This window comes from Aulonocara sp. 'chitande type north' Nkhata Bay, linkage group LG23, assembly GCF_057382095.1.
Source record: "Aulonocara sp. 'chitande type north' Nkhata Bay isolate Kocher_YH1m ecotype deep benthic linkage group LG23, A_spYH_male_GT1.1, whole genome shotgun sequence".
Classification (NCBI taxonomy): domain Eukaryota; kingdom Metazoa; phylum Chordata; class Actinopteri; order Cichliformes; family Cichlidae; genus Aulonocara; species Aulonocara sp. 'chitande type north' Nkhata Bay.
In genome coordinates this window covers 18,767,151-18,788,319 of record NC_141365.1, presented here as the reverse complement: position 1 = coordinate 18,788,319, position 21,169 = coordinate 18,767,151, and the positions used below count along the sequence as shown (strand labels likewise).

The 21,169-nt window shown below is 39.4% G+C and overlaps 2 protein-coding genes across 6 annotated transcripts in view; one reads left to right on the top strand and one right to left on the bottom strand.

Annotated features, from left to right (window-relative positions):
• The window catches only part of mcf2l2 (MCF.2 cell line derived transforming sequence-like 2), a 112,759-nt gene that overhangs the window by 39,312 nt on the left and 52,278 nt on the right, over positions 1-21,169 (top strand). For all 5 annotated transcript variants that reach the window (XM_086284648.1, XM_086284650.1, XM_086284651.1 and 2 more), the window contains 9 exons: positions 19-168; positions 732-856; positions 965-1,079; positions 3,805-3,924; positions 4,125-4,316; positions 5,302-5,493; positions 5,581-5,767; positions 5,964-6,061; positions 7,015-7,103. In XM_086284648.1, the coding sequence (XP_086140774.1) occupies positions 19-168; positions 732-856; positions 965-1,079; positions 3,805-3,924; positions 4,125-4,316; positions 5,302-5,493; positions 5,581-5,767; positions 5,964-6,061; positions 7,015-7,103 (1,268 nt within the window). The remainder of the gene's footprint in view (positions 1-18; positions 169-731; positions 857-964; positions 1,080-3,804; positions 3,925-4,124; positions 4,317-5,301; positions 5,494-5,580; positions 5,768-5,963; positions 6,062-7,014; positions 7,104-21,169) is intronic.
• On the bottom strand, positions 7,578-20,869 carry b3gnt5a (UDP-GlcNAc:betaGal beta-1,3-N-acetylglucosaminyltransferase 5a). Its single transcript, XM_086284675.1, has 2 exons — positions 20,680-20,869; positions 7,578-11,002 (listed from the first exon to the last, which is right to left on the bottom strand). The coding sequence occupies exon 2, from the start codon at positions 10,651-10,653 to the stop codon at positions 9,460-9,462; it is 1,194 nt and encodes a 397-aa protein (XP_086140801.1). The 5' UTR covers positions 10,654-11,002; positions 20,680-20,869; the 3' UTR covers positions 7,578-9,459.

Here is a 21,169-nt window from a genome sequence, read left to right as displayed (position 1 = left end):
GTGAGTCTGTTTCCATAGGCCATAGAAAATTTTGCCATGACAGTGAAAACCACAGCCCAGATGTTACAGAAGTTCGGGACAGACCTAGCAGAGACAGAGCTGCCCAATGACGTCCAGTGCACCAAAGACCTCCTTACAGCACACACCGACAAACACAATAACCTCAAGGTAATGTGGTGCATTAAATATGCTAGGACACACACACACATATTAACATGAGACAAAGCAAGTATTTTTACACTAGTATATCTGGTTAGCACTGGTGCCTCACAGCAAGAAAGTCTTGAGTTCAATTCCACCATCACGCCATGGTCTTTCTGTGTGGAGTTTGCATGTTCTCCCGGGTCCTCCGGCTTCCTCCCACAGTCCAAAGACATGCAGTTAGTGGGGTTAGGTTAATTGGAAACACTAAATTGCCCATAAGTGTGAATGCAGGAGTAAATGTGAGTGCAATTTGCTGTTAGCCCTGCAACAGACTGGCGACCTTTCTAGGCTGTACTCTGCCTCTCGCTCTAAGACAGCTGGGATAGGCTCCAGCCTTGGAATATTCTACGTGACTGACTTTACCTACTTCAAATATCAGTTTTAAATGCAAAAGTGTAGATGTCTTTAATTCCTCTACTACATGTACTTGGATATTTCTGCTGAAATAGGAACTTGCACAGATTTGCAAAAGTTTCTCTATGATATTAATGTTCTGTGATATCAATGCTTCTGTTTCTGTGAATCAGGATGAACTGAGGCTAGCTGTGAAGCAAGGCACCACCTTGTATAGTTGTATAAAAGATCAGTCAGCCAAGTCAGAGGATCATGAACTCAACCCTGATGAGATGGAAAACCAAACTACTGTGGAAAGGTAACAAACGACAAAGACTCCTTTATAGATGTCATGCACACTGTATATTGTTATGTATTTTGAGCAATTATGTACCAATTCTCATTACATTTGTAATCTGTGTTTTAGGCTTTTGGCCCAGCTAGATGAGACAGAAAATGCCTTTGAACAGTTCTGGAGCAAACACCATCTCAAACTGGAGCAGTGCCTACAGTTGCGTCACTTTGAGCAGGACTTCAGAGAGGTAAAGTATGCCATTGCCATGCAGCCTTTGGTTTTTCATGTGAGGTACTGCAAGTAGACCAGTGGAAAGGGCAATGTTTCGCATCCTCACATATTACAATGAGTGTATGTCCTCTACATTTCTAAAAATGTTTTTTTAATATCACATTTTTATGAAACAACTTGATCTTGGGATAATTTAATGCAGAGAGAACAGGGATGAGTGAATCTTTCATTTTTACAAATAATGTTTTGCAGAGGTGGCCCCTTGCTGTGTGTGTTCCCTCCGCTCTCTCCCCACCGATGCGTACACTGTCCGGTCTTGTGGTGTTTGTTGTGTCGAATCTAGCATAGAATACGTTTAGATCCTCACACAGAGGCCGTGGTGTGCTGATTTTCCCCTCTTTAGTCTGTGAATGTGTTTAGTCCCTGGCACATTCTCCCACGATTGTGAAATTGCTGTTCCACTTTGTCCCTGTACTCCCGTTTGGCTGCTTTAATGAGTTGGTAATTTGCGTGTTTGTAGTCCAATGTGTTCGCGGAGGCAAAAGCAGTGTTCCCTGCCGCCAGTGCAGTGCAAACATCACTCTTAATCCACGGTTTTTGATTTGGGTAGACTTTTAACTGTTCTGGGTGGGACGACATCTTCCACGCATTTTCTGATAAATCTGTAGACTGAGTTTGTGTCCTCATTGATGTCGTCAGCAGCCATGTGAAACATTCCCCAGTCCGCGTTATCAAAACAGTCCCACAACATGGACTTTGATTGGTCCGACCAACGGTATAAACGCCGCCTCTGGGTGTGCGGTTTCCTTACTGCTAATCGCGCTGTACAGTTCTCTGCATGTTCGATCAGTGTCGGCTTGTGGGGGGATGTAAACAGCCATAATAATGACTGCTGTAAATGCTCTCTGTAGCCAGAATGGCCAGCACTTAATCATCAGGTACTCCAGGTCCAGTGAGCAGAAGGAGTTAACCGGGTGCACGTTGGGGCAGTCACATCAGCTGTTGTTGATGCACACACCACCGCCTCTGCCTTTCTCAGTTTGCTCCTGTGACCAATGCGCTGCCCCGGTAGTTGTATGGCGGAGTCCGATAGCCAGGTTTCTGTGAGGAAGATCACGCAGCAATCCCGCATCTCTCACTGGAATGAGATCCGTGTCCGAAATTCGCACAGCTTGGTCTCCAGAAACTGCACAATAGCCTGTAATAAACTGGAGAGCGGTGGTCTGTTAGTGGGCCATCTCAGTCGAACCAGAACGTTGGATCTTCTGCGTCGGCGTTTGCGGCCTCCTCCACGGGGCCAGAACAAAGGTGTCTCAGGCAAGATGAATGGGGGGTTGCAAACTTGAACTCAGGTAAACGATAAGAAAATTCAGCTTTCAGGCCCCCTCCTTGATTCAGAGATGGTCTTTCCCTTTTCACGTAAATGGCCTCCTTGACTCCACGCTCAAACCAGCGTTCCTCCCTGTCCAGGATGTGTACATCCTCATCCTTGAAACAGCGTCCACTGGCCTGTAGGTGTAAATAGACTGCAGAGTCCTGGCCTGACAAGGCAGCTCTTCTGTGTTGTGCTAAAGGGTACATCTTTCGCTATCTTACAATGCTGTGATTGCAGCCATTACCCAACTCTCTGTGAATGGTACTCATGGCCATTGATCAGTGGGTTTTGGTCAGTGGTTGTTGATCAATGGTCATGAGAATTTGCATAATTAAGATTAAGGAACTGACCTCCCAGCTCATTGTTCCTTCAGGTTCAGTCATTATGCAAGTGTACTGTTTATAAGATTGGGGAAACCTGCAGTCAGCTGAGACTGAAGACGTCACTTAGATGAGTGACGAAACGTTTCTCCCACAAAACGCTACGTCCATTTAGTTCCTTTTATTCGGTAACTAGCCAGAAAGTAAAAAGCAAGAATGCAGTGAATGAGTGAGCAGAGATGAAAAACTATGGGGACAACAGGGCAGATACCAGTTTCTTTGCTCACAGCTTACATCACTGGCACGTCTCCAACCTCCTAATAAAATAGAACTGTTATTCTCAGCAGTCATCACAGCTTCTTCTGGTGTAAAGCCAAAGACACCTTTTGCATAATGATAAAATCCAAGTGCCTTCAGAGGGCTATGCATATACATTCATAATACAGAGACAGGCATCACTTACTGCTATCAGTCAACATGATTAAACTAAAGGCCTTCTATTTTTATGTTTTAGATTAATTAAACACACGAAAACAGCAACAATAAAGGGAAATATTAACACCATGTGCCCCAAAACCTTAATACCCCCCCCCCCCCCAAAAAAAAAAAAGTAAGAGTAACCCGACATACAAAAATGGAATAAAATGAAATTACAGTTGCTACAGTGTCAACAATAGCAAGTACTGTTGCCACCTTCTCCAAGCAAAGCACAGCTCTGATGCAGTTTCCACACTGATTAATATATAATACAGGCAGCCATGGTTTAGAGGAAAATACAGTCAGGGCAGAAAGAAAGGACCACACTGCCCCCTGCTGATGAATACTGAGATCACAGCCCTACTGCAGAATTCTTACAGAGCTACCAAGATACTGCTACTGTTTAATGTTTAAGCTGTGTTTTTACATTTAAAAAAAAGTTTTACACAAACTAAAGCAACAAATGTAATTCGTCGTTTGGTTTGTTTAACACGAGCAGAATAGATAACGAAGTAACTCAATGGTTCTCACTGCTTTTTCTCTGTTTCTCTCCAATCATTGGTGATCAGGTCAAAGTGTCTCTCGACAGCTTGATAGACAGTCTAAACAGCCTTTCAGACACTGGGGATTGTGTGGCCAGAGTTGAAAAAATGCTCAAGGAGCTAAAAACACTGGAGGAGAAAGCTCAGGTTTGTAATGGCACAGTTACACACACAATAGCACATAATCATTTAATAATATCGAATCATTACAAGTAATTTGGTTTCTTGTTAAAGCAATCATCATGAATCACTTTAGTAGCGTTGTAGAGTTACACAGTTGAGTGTGGATACCCTGAAGCTTTTGTTTGCACAGCTTAATGTATCATATTTAATTGATTTTCTTCCAGGCCACACTGGAAAAGGCACAACTTCACGCACTGCATGGTGACCAGCTGATTCAGAGCAATCACTATGCTGTGGACTCCATCAGACCCAAATGTGTCGAGCTCCGTCGTGTCTGTGACGACTTCAGCAATGAGGTCAAGAAAAAGACAGATATTTTGTCCAAATCTCTGCAGATACACCAGGGCATAGATAAGGTAAGGATACCATGTGAGTCGTGTACATTTACAGATGGCTACAAATCCAAAAGTTTGACTTAACACAAGCCAGATGAAATGTGATGAATCTGTTCTTTGGTTGTTGTTTTTTTAATCTTTTCATTAGATAATTCTGGACCAAAATGTCCAGACAGTGGGACATGTTGTAAAATCACACTGACATATTTACATCTTAGAATGTCACGGCCTCTATTTGCATCCAGCAGATGGCGCAAGCATTGAGTTAAAGTTGTTTAATCTTGAGTCTCTGGCACCTAAATATAATGTAAATATTATTTTTTACTCAATGTTCTTAGTGAAATGTGCTGCTGAGCACAGCTTTAATTCCAAATTTGGTTCAACTGTTTCGATATTTTAAAATGAGTTGAAAACTGCTTGGACTACTATTTGATTAGATAAATCTACAATTACATAATATGTGTTCTACATTACACCTGTGACTCGACTGGTGTAATGTGACTCTTCCAAAAAAAGAGCTGATGGTTGTTTTTCTGTTTGAGTAAGGTGTGGACGGATCATTGTTTTGACTGGGCCATCTGTCCACACTGCAGCTGTAGACATATTCAAATAAACCGTCATTAACACGCTCATCACCGTGGCTTCAGTTCTCCCGGTTGCCACAAGACCAACTATTGCAGTCATTGTGTTTAAATATGAAAATCTAAATCTATTCTAATCTTATCGTACAAGAGCACTCACCATCGGTTTGACCAAATAATCTTTTTAAAGATAAAGATATTAAAGATATTAGAAGACTGACAACTTGACATAACTCAACAATCGAGGATTTTATTACCTGCATAACAAGTTTCTACAGACCCAACTGGGATTTTACTTGCAGTATTTTCCTCCTACTACCCAAATACAGGACTCTTACACTGTGACACCATATGTGAAGGGATGATTATGTTTTCTAAAACTGAATTCTTGGCTATTTGCTGATGTCATTAGATGTTGTGTGCAGGTTAACCAATGGTGTGAGTCTGGGATCTACTTGCTGGCATCCCAGGCTGTGGATAAGTGTCAGTCACAGGAAGGGGCAGAGTCAGCACTGACAGACATCGAACATTTTCTGGAGTCAGCAGAAAAGAACCAACTGACTGAACTGAGGAACCTGCACAATCAGTATGAGGTTGTCTTGTCAGAGGATATCAAGGTACAGTCCACAAACATAATACTTTGAAAGATGTTCTGTTGCAAAAATGATGAGGACAAAGGTAGATGTATAGCTTTTTACTCGCAGGGTAGTGTACTGAAGGCGCTAAAGAGACTGGAAGATGTTCAGGAGATGTTTGAAAAGCGGCATCTCAGTCTGAAGAGACTGTCAGCTAAACAGACAAGGCCCATCCAGCCTGTTGCTCCACGGCCTGAATCCTCCCCCAAACGGCCCTCAGTGAAGAACACCCCCAGGACTGCAGGAGGCCAACAGCGTAATTTGATCTTTGTGTTTTCAGCTAATTTAAATGAAGATATGTTCTTTTGGTTTTTGTCTTAACTGTAAGCTTTTGCAAGACTCTACAACAGTTAGATTAATCTGAAGTAATGCAAAGACTACAAACAAGAAAACACACAAACTTTGAAGAAAGAAAGGATCAAAGTTACCAGCGTGCTGTCATCTTGTTTCAGCTCTTGCTCGCAGAGCTTCCGATAATTCTAACAAACAGCAGGCTGAAGCTGATCTCAACAAGAAGAAGAACATAAGGAAGGCAAAGGGAGGAATCAAGGTAATGTCCTTAGGCTACACTTTTAAATCTCACTGAAACAGTAAAACACATTTAAAGTCCTGTTCATCTGTCTTTGACCTCATTTCCATTGAATTACATTTCATTTCACTCTGAAATGTGGTGGTAACAACAAACACAACAAAACTGATGGACCCAAACTATTTTTATTGGCTAAGAAAGGCTCTACTTTCAGAAACTTACCAGTTATTCATGGATGCACATAGGAAGCACAGTTGTTCAGTAGTCGGTACTGCTGCCTCACAGAGGCCCCTGGATTGTCTATATTAACACCTTTATTTCATAGTTTTTTTATTTATTTTTATGACTTTTAGTATTTTGAGTGAAAGAAAACATGAGATATGTGAATGGATCTACTTCATCATCTTCTTTATTCCCACCAGTAGAGGGCAGAGGGGTTGACTGGTCACACATTTTAATACTCAGTCCAAAAGTGTATGCCAATTTGGTGGTTGACTGTGCACTCGTATAATTTATTTTGTGACTCAAGCTTCCTGGAGGCCTGATGCCAAAAGAGCACAAACTCTTCTGGTCATGTTACATGTCACACAGTCAGTTTAATGAAGTCGTGGAGTTTTCAGCATACTTGGTCAAACACTCATCCCTCTTTGAAACCATTTTTTTTTTTCAGAAGAAAAAAAAAACAATAATGCTGGTAGATATTCTTCTGAAAAATTTAAATCAATCATACGCCAGACACGAATGCTGTTTTTGTATAATGTTGGCAGATATCTGATCCTTCCTATAGCAAAGATATTTTACTGTTAAAAGGAGTTTTCCTCGACACTGATGCTCATAAGGGTATGTAAGCTCAGTGAGATTTTCTCTCTGATATTGGAAGGTATTTGGAGATTTTTTCTTGTAAAACACAGTGCTATAAAAACAAAAGAACTGATTCATTTAAAGCCACTTGTGCATATATTTGTGTGTTACAGATTGAGGTCATGCATGAAGAAAGCCAAGGAGGCTCCACACATGTTGTTGTGACAAATGAGACTGAGGAAAGTCTATCCAACAGACGCAGGTAAGGGGGGATAATGTCGTATTCCTGCGATTATAACAAAAGCACATCTTTTACAGCTGCAGTTTATTTTATGGCATAATTTTATGCAGTGTACTATACTCTTCCCAAGGATAGTGCAAGTATTTCTGACATGGTAGAAAAACAGTTAACGCCCAGATAAGTCCTCATAATACTTAACAAACAATATATATCCACATATCCTTTCAATCTTTAAAAATGTCATTTCTCAATCCAATATGTGTCTTGACCTCTTGAAACATTGATTTACTTGTAAACAAACTAGTGGTACTAACCCTAACTGATGTGACCATAATTGTTCCTATGTGGTTAACTAATATGTACCTTAAACTTTCCTTCTTCAGGCAATAGATAAGTAAACTTAAACTTTGATACAGCAAGACAAACACATGTCAAATAAGAAAGAGCAGGTAATGGGATGTAAAAGGTCCACAATGAAGTTTTGTTGGTGTTGGATTTTATTTAATTTCTTACCACCTCACTTATGCTAGCCTTATGAGTAGATACATTATCTAGGTTCAAGTAAAATAATAAGTAGATCCTATGTGAAACTGATTCTGAACTATTGTTTTTTTTTTTTATTTAAGCAAAAATTCTATTAACAAAATTGATACATTCAAAGAAATGTCACACAAAAATTACAACAGCATTCAATTTCAGAATTTAAAAAAAGATCAAACAGTATTATAGAAAAGAATGCAGTCTCTCCTTTTATCACACTATGAAATCCATAAAATTATAATGAGATTTTTCGGCTGGGATTAGAACCATCAATGTGTAATTTCAACCAGAAATAACTTAAACTAAAACACCCTTTGTTGCCCAAAATTAATGTGAAATGTTTGGCATTGAGTGCACAGGTAAAGGCTAGGCATTTTGGAATAATGTACTTGGCACAGACAAGTCAGTTTGGGGTCAGTATATCAGAGACAGGTTTACTGCAGACTTTTTCAATCTCACTCCTGAGGTGTCAAATACTCCTGCTCGGAGTGGACACTTAGACGTCACATTACTTACATACCATCTTAGCTTCATTTTTCAGTGTGCATGTAATCAAATAGACTTACTCCACATACAAAAAAGGCATTGTGAGATTGTGGTTAAATGTTTTGCTTTGGTAACCCTGTGATAGATTAGGGTAATGACAGCTGGAATAAATAAAGCAACTATAAATTGTATAAGAGCTTAAAAAATGGTTGGATCGATGATTTGCTTAGGTGTTGCTCAACTATCTAAAGGTGTCTGAACAGTTTTCAGACACCGTAAAACTATGCAATCTGCAGATTTCGAGATATTGTGAAACCTGCAGATTGAACCAGAAGTAAGTATTTCAACAGGTGAATCGTTGTAATCACACTTGTAAATCCAAAACAAAATCAGAAAGAAAATGAGGTAATTGCTATTCAAAAGTCAAAGCCTTGCTCATAAATCTGTCCAACTACATTATGGGTTGGTTATTTGTTTTGGCTTCTGACAGTTACACATGAAAAGCTTCATGGGTCTAGCTGACTAACCTAAACAGAGTGATCAATAAATTAAACTAACTTAATCTTTAGACATTACAGTTTCACTGGAGCTTATTTATAGAATACACAGTTTAACAATATACAGGAAGTCAGGTGAGTGCAATGAAGTTATTAAGAGTGAAAGAAGGAATGCAGTTAAGAAGGCAAAAATATAAATTAGCAGAAGTCCTGACGTGGCTACACTGAAAATGCAGGCTACAGCAGAATTACACAAGTTCGTCATAATTTAGCACAATCTGGCAGGCCCTAATGTGTGACACACTTGATTGGCTCTATGACAGTTAATTATTATACATATGCATCAAAGTAATAATCACAGCATCACAAAAAACAGTGTTTTCCAACAAAAATCAAGTTGGTCCAGTTATCCTCTCACTTGCCAGCTGCATCGTTAATATGTCTGGGTTTAAATTTCAGAGTTATCCTGATACCCTTGTCTTATCTATAAATAATTAAAAGGCAAAACTATCAATTGCCCCAACACAGAAGAATAATCCAAGGCTACTTAAGTCAACAATTTTGATGTTTGCTACCACTAATTTATGGAGAAGACAAAGGGAAAAGTTATTTCGTTGATAAGTGCTTTAGTAAACTACTGAGGAAAGTAACATAAAAAAAATTAAGGGAACGCAAAGGGAAGCTGCACATCAGTGAAGCCTGATGCATCTGGACATGAATTTTGAATGAATTTAATTTCTTAATAGATCTTCATTTCATTACAAGACAGCACACAACGGCAAAGGTGAAATGTGTCAGACTAGTGCTGTTAGGTAACATTGTTTATAACAGTGTTTGAGACCCACAACGAGTATTCATGTAAAAGCAGCACTACAGGAATAAGTGTTCTGATAATGTGGCAGACATAGTAGCATCACTCTCACTGCTGTGCAATAAAGGTTACCTAGTATTCCCCTGGTGCTGCTGTTCTCTCTAGATTCTGTTGCTGACCGCCACAGTGAGCGCATGTCAGAGATATGATCGTGTGATGTGATCATGTGGTCATAAATGCAGGGGTGGTAAGGAGCCTTGCCCTCCCCTGAAAAGTAAACATGCTCCTGGGGAGAGACCCCCATGGTCTTGGCACAGATTCCCATAAAGACATCGTCAATGTACATAGAGGAGTTCAGCAGCAGAGTCGCCTGGTAAATTTTAGCAGCTACATCCCCTGAAACCACATACCCTGCTCCAGCAGTGTAGTCTGGGTAGGATGGCCAGGGATACAGATCATAGGGAATGTGGTATTTACTGTATTTATAGCGAACTGGAGGTGATCCCCTGTGGACATGCCCCACCCATAGGTCTTTAGCTCCTGATTGACTCCTGAGAATATCCTGTAAATACTTTACCAAATTACGCATATGGACAAAGATGTCATCATCCGCAGACATGACGAAGCGTGCCTGAGGGCAATATATGTGCCTCCAGTGGAACTGCTGGATCAGTTTGGTAGTCAGGTTATAAAATGTGTCTACAAAGTTCTGCTGGATCAGATCTCCATAGACCTTGTCCTCCTTCAGCAGTACAGTCTGGACCTTATATCTCTGTTCGACATATGGATGAATGCCAATGGCGAACACCAACCTCATATTCACCCCCAGTTCTGCCCAAACAAAGCTCTCGTTTCCCCATGTGTCCCTGATGGCTCGGCGCCGCTCAAAGTTCTCTGGTGATGATTTTACAAATAACAGCAGAAAAACATCATTTAAACTCTTCCCATTTTCCCCTTTGCATTTCTCTGGGTGGTTGATGAGGTATGAATAGTTCACAAATCCACCAAATACCCTGTTAGAACCACCCTTTCTGTAATGATGATTGGAGTTGATAGCAAAAGAAGAATTGAGAAAATCATAGCTGTTGAACAAGTACCGGTGGGTGAAGGATCTCACGTGGCTGACTGCATGATGGTCCAGCTCTTCCCAGTAAACCATCACCATACAAAGCAGAAGACCTGTGGTCAGCAGTTGCAAACACTGGCACTTGTGGATTCGACGGAAGTTCACAAACATCTTGATTACTGCTTATTTCAGCTGAACACAAACAATATATGCCCCATCTAATAATATTCTCTTCAGCATCTTTCCTTTCTTTCTTTCACTTGTCCTTCAAACTGGTTCCTTTTCCTCATGATGAAGTCCAGTGTGGTTGCTCTATTACTGATCTTTCTCTCCTGTGTAAAAAAAAAGTTCTGCTTCCTTGGTTGCAAGCTGTAACTAACTAGTGTTGGTTCAAGCTGTGTCAACCATCACTTCCAAAAAGTCTAACATGCTACTTCTCTTTTGACTATTTAAAGTTTCCAGTTAGTTCAACTTCCATCCCACGACTTTAATGTCTGAATGTCCTCAGGCCACATGACACCTGAAAAAAAAAAGAGAAAAACAAGACTAAGATAAAACTTTATATGTGCATATATTCTGTTCCATAGTATAATTATGCAGAGTATCCTTGCAGTTCCTTGGCAGTTCAATAGTCAAAATCAGTTTAATTGTAAAGTTGTCTTCAATATTGTTTTTTTGCATAAAATATACCACAGTTCCCAATAAAAGACAATGTAAAAATGTGCACCTATGGAAGATCTGCCACTCAGAGTATGTTCGGACTTTATGAAAAACTGAAAACAACATTTTTGAAGTATTGTGCATAAACAATATTATTGAATGGACACGGGTAAAAACGCAGCTCTAACAAATTGTAAAGTATCATGAGCTGTAGTGCACGCAGCCGCTCCACCTGCTTGAAAACTTGCAGCCTAACCGGATCAGTCAGCTGGCAGTTAGGAACTTCCTTAGTTGTGCGTCTGTAGTTAAACATAGTTAAAATGTTAAAATGGTTAGGCGTCAACACCACGTGGATTTTGCACACGTTCTTTTACAGCTGCTCATTATTGTTTTCTATATTTATTTTGGATATGTTTGCGACGAGGGCGTGAGCGTATGGTTTTTACACATGTGGAAGCATTCAGATTTCACGACGTGGTTTTGCGCTGATATCATTAAACTTTCCTTGAAGTAAGTTTTGTATCAAAAGGTGTTCCGATGCAGTTTATTTGGGGTCCTGAAGTTGTTTTTTCTGTAGTATTACAGTGTTAGCACCTGGATAGGCATGTTTCTTATCACAATGTTACTACAGAAAATCCGCTGTGATTGTGATTGAATGCTCGTTTTTAATCCAGTGATAGTGACGACATTTAGTGCTGTGGTTGGTGTATTGTGTATTTAGAATCTATAGTAAAGAATTTATAGTAAATGTCCACACCTTACATAATGTGTAAGGTGTGGATATATATATATATATGGACATTTACTATAAATTATAAAATACAGACAGAGGGAACACAGGCTGGCATAAAACAAAACCCTAACACATAGCAAACCTAAACAAAAGACATAACAGAATAAACAAGAACATAGAATAATATAAAGAAACACAAAACACTGAGTCGTCAGACTCAGGACCATGACAGTATCTGGTACAACTAGTTTCTTGGACCCTCTTCCTTCAGTTGTTGGACCATTAGCCAGCATGTAAGGCATGTGAAGTTATAACATACAATGAGAAACAAAGTGAAACATAGTGTTAAAAACTATGAAGTGTGTACTACAGTCACTATCTGCGGTTTTAACATTGTATTTTGTAATCTTTTATCTCTTTTTTCAAGGTGGGCTATAGCCCACTTGTCAACCAATTAGGATACCAATCAGACGGATATATCAGCCACGTCCACAATTGCATTTGGGATGTTGGACTGCATGGGAGTACGTCCGCAGTGGTTGATGCTTTCATAGCGATTGTAGCCATTCTCCAAACCGTTGTGAATAACGCTCATGGATATCAATCATGTCAATTTGCATGATAATGACAGAAACTGACCTCACCGCTCATTGTTAGGCAATGGAAATTATTTCAATCATTATACAAACATACTTTTTATAACTGTAAACTGGCCAAGACTCAGGAAGTCACTTGGTTGAGTGACGAAATGTTTCTCCCACAGAAAACACTATGAACTAGTTGAACCACGTCAACTTTCCAGGATTTCCTTACCTTGATGATTGAGCATGAGATATTATGGCTTCAGTTTCATTCCTCTTGATATGACTAATACCTTTCATTACTATTGGCTGTAACTGTTCCTAAGCATTTAACATTATCATGTAAATTGTAATGTGTTTTCAGTTGGCTACACACTCACGTCTCTTCAAAATTTCAAATGGCATTTCTATACTCTAGCATGAAACCTTCTAGCACACTCGGCATTTATACATCCTTATGTGACAACAAGCTCCCAGTTCCATTTGAGTCGTGACTCTGCATTTAAAAGGCCAATATTTAGGTGACAGTTGCTAATTGATTAGAATTTACTTACATGACTTGTGTAAAGATAATTTCTTGGCAAATGAAATAAAAACAGTAGGAATGGCACTTAACAATTTTTTTTCTTAATTCAACTTGGTTAAAGTTGTTCACTCAGACACAAAGTGCTTTTTGCCAACTGATTTGACTGAGTTGATTGGACTTGATTGTGCTAATAGTATTTCAGTAATACCTGGAATTTTTAAAAAAAATGTAACAACTGTGCAGTTCTAAAAAAAAAGGATGTTTATCATTGCACAAGCTCAGAAATTACTATCTAAGACCGTCACATCAGTAGCTTCATGAAGTGCCCTAGTTGTAGCATAACAACTACTGTACAACTCAGTAAAATAAACTACAGTGTTAAATAGATAAAGTAAGTCTTATCACAAATTAACTGAGCACAACTGACTGGTTTATTAATGACCTCAATTGCACATGGCTGCTCATAAAGCAACCATAAACGGCATCCTTCCCCTTGCTCTCGCTCTCATTTCCATTGAAGTCTTTCATTCTTATGTGATTTCTATTATTGCTGGTCAAAATTTCAGAGGTCGTGAAGGGTCAGAGATATTTTTCACTATATTTTATCTGGCATTGTACAATCAGATTTTCCCATGTAAATACACAAGAATTGTCAGTGTATATAATAAATCGCTTGTTAACAACACTGGCTAACTGATTCACTCTGCAAACAACACACTGAATGTAATTGCCGAACCAGCACAAAGACCTATAATAGAGGGGGTTTAGTCCAACACAGCCCCTCAGCAGTGAAGCTGCTGACGTCTGTGAATGTTGCTACATAACAGTGTAAACACATATTTTCGCTGCAGCATATTTTTACCTTATTCAGTCAGGATGAGAAAACTGAAGTGCTGACATCCTATGGTCTCGTGATAACAATGTACCATGATATTATCTAATACCTTTGTACATGAGGGCTCATCAAGCAGTAATTTGTGCATTTTCATATATTTAAATGGTGCTACAGGAAATAATTAGACATTCAAAACGTTAACTTGGAAGAAATCTTCAAATAAGGGATAAACCTGAATACATAAAATGAAACCATGTCTGTAGAATGACCCTCAAATTTGGAAAAGGTCAGATAATATTAATGGCTAACTGAAGTCCTTGAGCTTTGAAATGTTCAAAAAAATAGTTCAACAGGCAAACTTTTGTTAACAGATAATCTTATCTAAAAAAAAAACCCCAGTTTGGGGCCTATGTTGGATCGTATTTCCATTGCTAGCATATCTTTCATGTTCATTTTCAAGAAGAAAAGGGCTAGGGATTTTAATCATAATAGCTATAATACTAATTCAAGTCTCCCTCAGCTTCTGTTCTGAAAGTTATTACATACTTATAGATGCCATAATTCTAGATATCAGTAGATATTAATGCTCTGGTGTTGCTGTTTGAAACCAAGTCATTGAGAGGGTTTTCTCCCATTACCTTTTTTGTGCTGGGAAATGCAACTTTTTCAACCTGCTAGAATTACAGGAACAAGAACTGGAGTCTTTACTGCACAAATTTTTAATAATGACTCAGTATCTTTGTATATACTGGTGGTCACATCTTTAACTTTTTTCAAAAGTCAAACGTCAGTGTGTTCTGTGAAAATGTCTGTAGACTACTGCTCATAAATGTGTTTGACTATTTCTCACAAACACTGCTGGCCTTGTAAATGAGGCGTTTTGAATTTAAGCAAATGATTTATAGCAATAGAGGGTTGGTGTACAGACTCCAGATTACATCTGTAACAGGTGAGCACACAGTGGTACATATATTCAGTTTTACAGATAAATGAAGGTGTGCTTGTTTTTGAAGGTGCACAAGGACAAACAAAATAAAGCAAAAGGCTGGCCTTGTTTTTTTATGTTTATCAGCAATGTGAGGGCCGCATCAAACTTATATGATCCAGGGGATGTGTTATATTGTAGACCATGTCCATTTTTTTCCATATGCACTCAAAACTTGTTAATTCAACCTAGCTTAATAGTCAGTTCAGTGCTGTGCTTTTGTTAGATTTTGTCAGATTTCCATTTCCCATATTTTCTTATTTAAAAGGCAAACATTTGAAGCTTTTTGAACTGAGGTCCGTCATTAAAGGTGATGTGAATGACACCTAAAATTGAAATTTGGTGTTTAATTTCAGAATTAAATAAGTACCGTAATTGTCGGGCTATAAGCTGCTACTTTTTGCACAAGCTTTGAACCCTGCGGCTTTTAGTCAGGTGCGGCTTTTCTATGGATTGTCCATGATTTTTGTCATATCGTAAGAGGATTTGTTTTGTTTGTTCCGCTGTTGTACGGCACTACGTTGCCTGGCAGAAGGGCATGTGATCAGACACACAGTATCGGGGTTCAAGAGTGGTATGTTGGTCACAACATACCACTCTTGGCCGTACGAAATAGCGCGAAAAACAAACTTCAAAGTAGCGCTACGCGTTCAGCAGGAGGCGTGGATGATGAGCAGCGATAAACTTGCGAAAAGCAAGTTATGCTCAACTCCACCAGTGGAATCTGACAGCGTGGAAAAGTGTGAAAACATCCATGATCACCAACAGATTTCGAAGGGCTGGACTGCTGCATGATGGAGAGGAGGACACCGCCACGGCCCTTCTGAGGGTGTTCGACTCTGACACTGACAACGAGGATTTGTATGGGCTCAAAATGTGGTCATAAATATTTTGTACTTGTAAATCAGTTTTGTATGTGTAAAAAGAATTTGTGTGTGCATAAAAAAGATTTGTGTGTGTAAAAAAGATTTGTGTGTGGACTTAGCCAAAAAAAACCCTGCAAGTTACAAGTATGAATTTTGACCCTATTTTTCTTTCTTTCATCTGATTGGTCAATGTCATGTCAATCACAAATGTAACAATCCAATCAGAGAACAGATGGGTTTGGCTGTCGGAGGGGCGCTTTTTTGAACTGCAGGGCCCTATTTCAGGAAGCCGGTTTAGTGCAAACTCTGAGTAAGTATACCCTGAGTTAACGAAAACTCTGGGTTTTCGGTTTCACAAAGCGAGTTTAGATTAATCCCAAGCGAGTTACTATGACGACACACTCCGTGAAGCTAACCTGCCCCCTAGCAGGTTTACTTCAACTAACCCTAACTTTCTCTGCCTCTTTGTCGTAAATCTGACTGTAGGAAGTGTCAGACATGGCGTGCCCCTTCCTTGAAGAGCCAGTAGATGTTGAAGCCCAAATTCTCTGCAGAGCTCTCCGCCGGGAGAGAGTGATTAGAGCGCGTTCGGACATTTTATCATTTCCTGATGATTTTCTGTGTGAACGTTACCGTTTTTCAGCACAATCTATAATTTATTTGAATAACATCCTCAGGCCTAATATTGCTCATGTGACACATCGCGGACATTCTCTCAGTTCTGTACATATTATTTGTATTGCACTTCGTTTTTTTTTGCAAACGGGAGCTTTCTGTATAATATTGGTGACGCTGAGCACGTTTCCAAGGCTACCGTCTGTCGGGCAGTCAGGAATGTTACAGTTGCACTGAAACGTCTCCTGTACTCGTTTGTGGTGTTCCCCGGTCATAGACCCACAAGATTTATCAAAGAGGGATGCCACAAAATTGCAGGTATCAGGATGAACAAAACTTAATTCATGATGTGGTGATACTTGAACTACTACTTAAATTTTACATTTATTCTCACGGTTCCCAGGCGTGATTGGCTGTATAGATGGCACTCACATTCCAATCATTGCTCCTTCAGTAAATGAAGGAGACTATGTGAACAGGAAGTCTTTCCACAGCATTAATGTACAGGTACATAGTTCCCTGTAGCATTTCAAACTAACAAATTATTCCATTATAGTAATGGATGCTAATTTGTGTTCTCTGCACTGTGAAGATCATATGTGATGCTGCCAACATTATCACAAATGTGGAAGCCAACTGCTCAGCCTCTGTGAGTGGTGGTGGTGGAGGACCCCCACCTGTTTTTCGGGCCTCCGCTTTTTTTCTGTTGGCTATAACGGGTCACATTTGAGCATACAGAGTAAGCAAATATGTACTTGTAATGTGCTCAGATAATTTCAATAAGTGCTTACAGAAAGAAAATTAATGTAGCCTCTAACTGCAATTGGTTTACATCGGACAAACAGACCAAGCACTATGGCTCATAATACAATTACACCTTACCTGTTTGGACTATATTTTTACATTTCATTTTTACTTGCTGCCAGGAACGTTTGGGGCCTGTTGGGTTGCACCTGCGCTCACATCACATCACAAAATCAAATGTATAAATTAAAAAATAAAATAAAATAAAATAAAATAACGTGTTATATGGGTGGAAATCCCTAGATCAATGTTTATATTAACACTCACGCATTGACTCTGTCGGCTATGTTTTGCCATGCATGCTCCCTTTCTTTTGCAGCTGAGGCTGTGTTACTTTTTTTCCGCAAAATTTGCATGTTATCGGCATATGCTGCCATCAGAATTTCGGCCTCAAGCGCTGTAAAATACATTGACCGCGCCTTCTTTCCCTCCGTCTCCATGGTGACTCGCTTAATCTGTGCTCCACTAATCAGGGCTTTATGTATCCTCGTGCGCGCGTTTAACTTGGGGTTAAAGCAACTCCGCGTTGATTGAACTAATTGTTATCAGCCTTTCTGAAACCGAATATTCCGAGTTGGACAGTTCGGGGTTACTCAACCCTGAGTATCGTTTTTCACTCTGAGTTTTCTAAACCGGCTTCCTGAAATAGGGCCCAGGTCCTTGAAGGGTAATACCGTTTGAAGCTGGAGGATCGCTATATAAATATCGGATAGCAGTTAGGTCCCCTAACTTTCAGTAGCTGTTGAAAGGAAAAAGTTGTGGTATGTCAGTGGTTAGAAATACCATTATTATTTTAGGATTAGTTTAACACAAAGTCAGGGCTGACCCAGGACCATTGCTGTGAGTCGCAGTGCGCAGCATAAAAGTCCTTTCACATCGGACGCAGGATGTGCTGCTAATGCTAACTGCTAACTAAAAGCAAAGGATCCAGAATTTGTTACGCTGGCTGCTGGGCTCTGTGGGTTTTTGCAGCAGCTCTACCTGTACTAGATGCACCTGCTCCTTGTCTTTTCTATCTCTGACTTTATGTCCTCTACAAGAGTTTGGTTTTTTTTGGTTTTTTTTGCTAGTTCTTCAAATGTTCAATAAAAATATGTATGCTAATTCATAACGAAGAAAGCTTTGTGATGAAGACTGTCATTTCCAAAACACTGCCCGCCCCCCCGCGGTCCACAGCGCTGTTGAAAAGGCTGTGGAAGTCCCTGTATTAAACACGTAGACCTGTGACACAAAAATCACCAAACTTGGACGACCACAGACTGTTTTCCTTCATGATGATGAAGGAAAACACTGGTTTGGCATGTAAAAGGGCACCTGCAGTTCAAAAAAAGCGCCCCTCCGACAGCCAAACCCATCTGTTCTCTGATTGGATTGTTACATTTGTGATTGACATGACATTGATCAATCAGATGGAAGGAAGAAAAATAGGGTCAAAATTCGTACTTGTAACTTGCAGGGTTTTTTTTGGCTAAGTCCACACACAAATCTTTTTTACGCACACACAAATTCTTTTTACACATACAAATCTTTTTTTACACACACACAAATTCTTTTTACACATACAAAACTGATTTACAAGTACAAAATATTTATGACCACATTTTGAGCCCATCAATTTGTTTGGTTTTGAAAGTGACAACGAAGGAAAGAAGCTGAGAGTGGATGACGTAGCCATCCTGAGCCTGTTCGTATCCAACACTGGAGAAGAGGACTTGGGTGGTTTTAGTGCGCAGGAAGATGGTGGTGAATGACTGACTTTTCTTCCTGTTAAAGCTGTGTCACTGCACCTGAGCCTAAAAGGTAGTCCGAATCTACTTTTCTGGTGTGCTGTAGGTTATTGTTATGTACTACATTTGTTATTCATTTATGAAGCACAGTACATGTTTCATACTTGTAATTACTGCTACTTGTACATATACCTAAAAAGTTATGCAAATATGTACCCATAACTTGTTTTTCAAAATATTAATAAAAGTGATGTCTCCAAACAGCCATCTCTTTCCTGACAATTCCCTTTGTGCATATTCTCTTACATATGATAAGTCAACATTGAAACACCTGCGGCTTTTAGTCAGGTGCGGCTAATGTATTTACAAAACAGGATTTTCCCCTGATTTGAGCTTGTGCGGCTAATATTCAGGTGCGCTTTGTAGTCCGGGAAATACGGTACATAAAGTTAGATAAGTTGTGATTGCCTGCCTCTATTGGGATCATCATCCTTGCAGTTATGTAGAAACAAAGGGGGAAATGAATCCACATTCTTACTTTTGATAAATTTGTTACTTCACACAGCTGACCTGCTGAACATAAAGCAAAGCCAAATGTCACGGTTATGGGTCATGTTGACCCAGTATTTTCAGTTTCTTGTTTTTTGGTATTGTTCTGTATTGTGATTTATGTCTGATTCTTTAGTTATCCTGTTTTGATTATTATTACAAATCTGTGTCAGTTTATTCTGGTCTAGGGTTTAGTTCTTAGGTTTTGTGTCCCATGGTTAGTATAGGTCTAGTTCTGTGTCTGCATCTTTGTGAGTTGTTCCCTGTTTTATTTTGAAGGGCTATGTCTTATGTCAGTGTGTCAAGCTTCGCTCCCCGTGTCTCGTTAGCCCTAATCTTTCCCAGCTATGTCTCCCTCTTGTTTTCCATTCTCTGACTATGCCTCAGTGTATTTAAGCCCCGTGTTGCTTTGTGTCAGTGTTGCGTCGTACCCTCAGAATCACCTGTGTGTTCTTGTGTTAGCAATCTCAGTTTGATTCATGTTTTGTTTTGCGCCAGTAATAAAGCTGTGGTCTTTGAGTTGCATTCAGTGTCCGAGTCCTGCATTTGGATCCTCACTTCTGCCTGCCCGCACACAGAGCCCTGACACCAAATACCAAAAGTTGTGGAAGTAGATGCTTCTGTAAATTGATACCAATTTAAAGCTATTATAAGTTACAGATATCAGTATTCTAGGTGATGTTTACTGTAAATTGTACAATACAGCACAATTTGTGCTTTTTTTCTGTGGTGTTTTGAGTTCTAGTACACAGCAAAATCTCCAGTGTTAAATTAACACTAGAGAGTGTCTATATGGGTCCACTCCTCTGAGTGTTAAATACAACACTGTTGAGTGTTAAATTAACACTTTTGACAGTGTTATATGTTTAAAAGTAACCTAGTCAGTTTAGAAGATTAACAATGGCTAACACTGAGCAGTGCTGATTTTCTAACACTGGAATATTTCTAACATTTTGAGTTATTTTCCAGTGTTAGAAAATCAGCACTGCTCAGTGTTAGCCATTGTTAATCTTCTAAACTGACTAGGTTACTTTTAAACATATAACACTGTCAAAAGTGTTAATTTAACACTCACCAGTGTTGTATTTAACACTCAGAGGTGTGGACCCATATAGACACTCTCTAGTGTTAATTTAACACTGGAGATTTTGCTGTGTAGTATTTGCCTGTATTTACTTTACACATTGAGCTTTGTTGTACTTTCTCCACCTCTCTGAGTTAACTACTACAACCTGATACCTGTATCCTTGACACTATTCTGCTATTACACATGCCAGTCAGCAAGCAAGCTCACATACACACTGTTCCTGACTTACCAGATCACTCAAGCAAGAATCCACATACCCGTCGAACTTTATCTTCCTCACGCTTTCCAACTGATTTTGTGTTTCTTGTTTTTCTACGATTTATTTCTGTTCATCAGCTTTTTCTGTTGTCTTCTTCCTTTCGGATTTTCTTGAACTGTTCAGCAGAGGATGGCTTTAAGTGTGTGCACTGTTTGCCTTGGAAGCTTCAGTGCGACAAAGAGAGCTTGAGAGATGGGAGTGTGTCATCTGAAGTGGGAGGAGGATAGATGGTGATAGTAGTAGTAGGTTTTAAATGACACAAAGACTGTAAATGTATTATTTCCAAATAGACAACACAAATTGAACCAAACTAATTTTATGTTTATGTAATTTTTTTGTTACTGACCCCAAGACATGTCCTTACATAGCTATTTCAGCTGTAAATAACTTAATTATGCATGTCAGGGGGAGGAGAAGTCATGTGTAAAATTGCACAAATCAGAGTCAGTACTTATCTTGT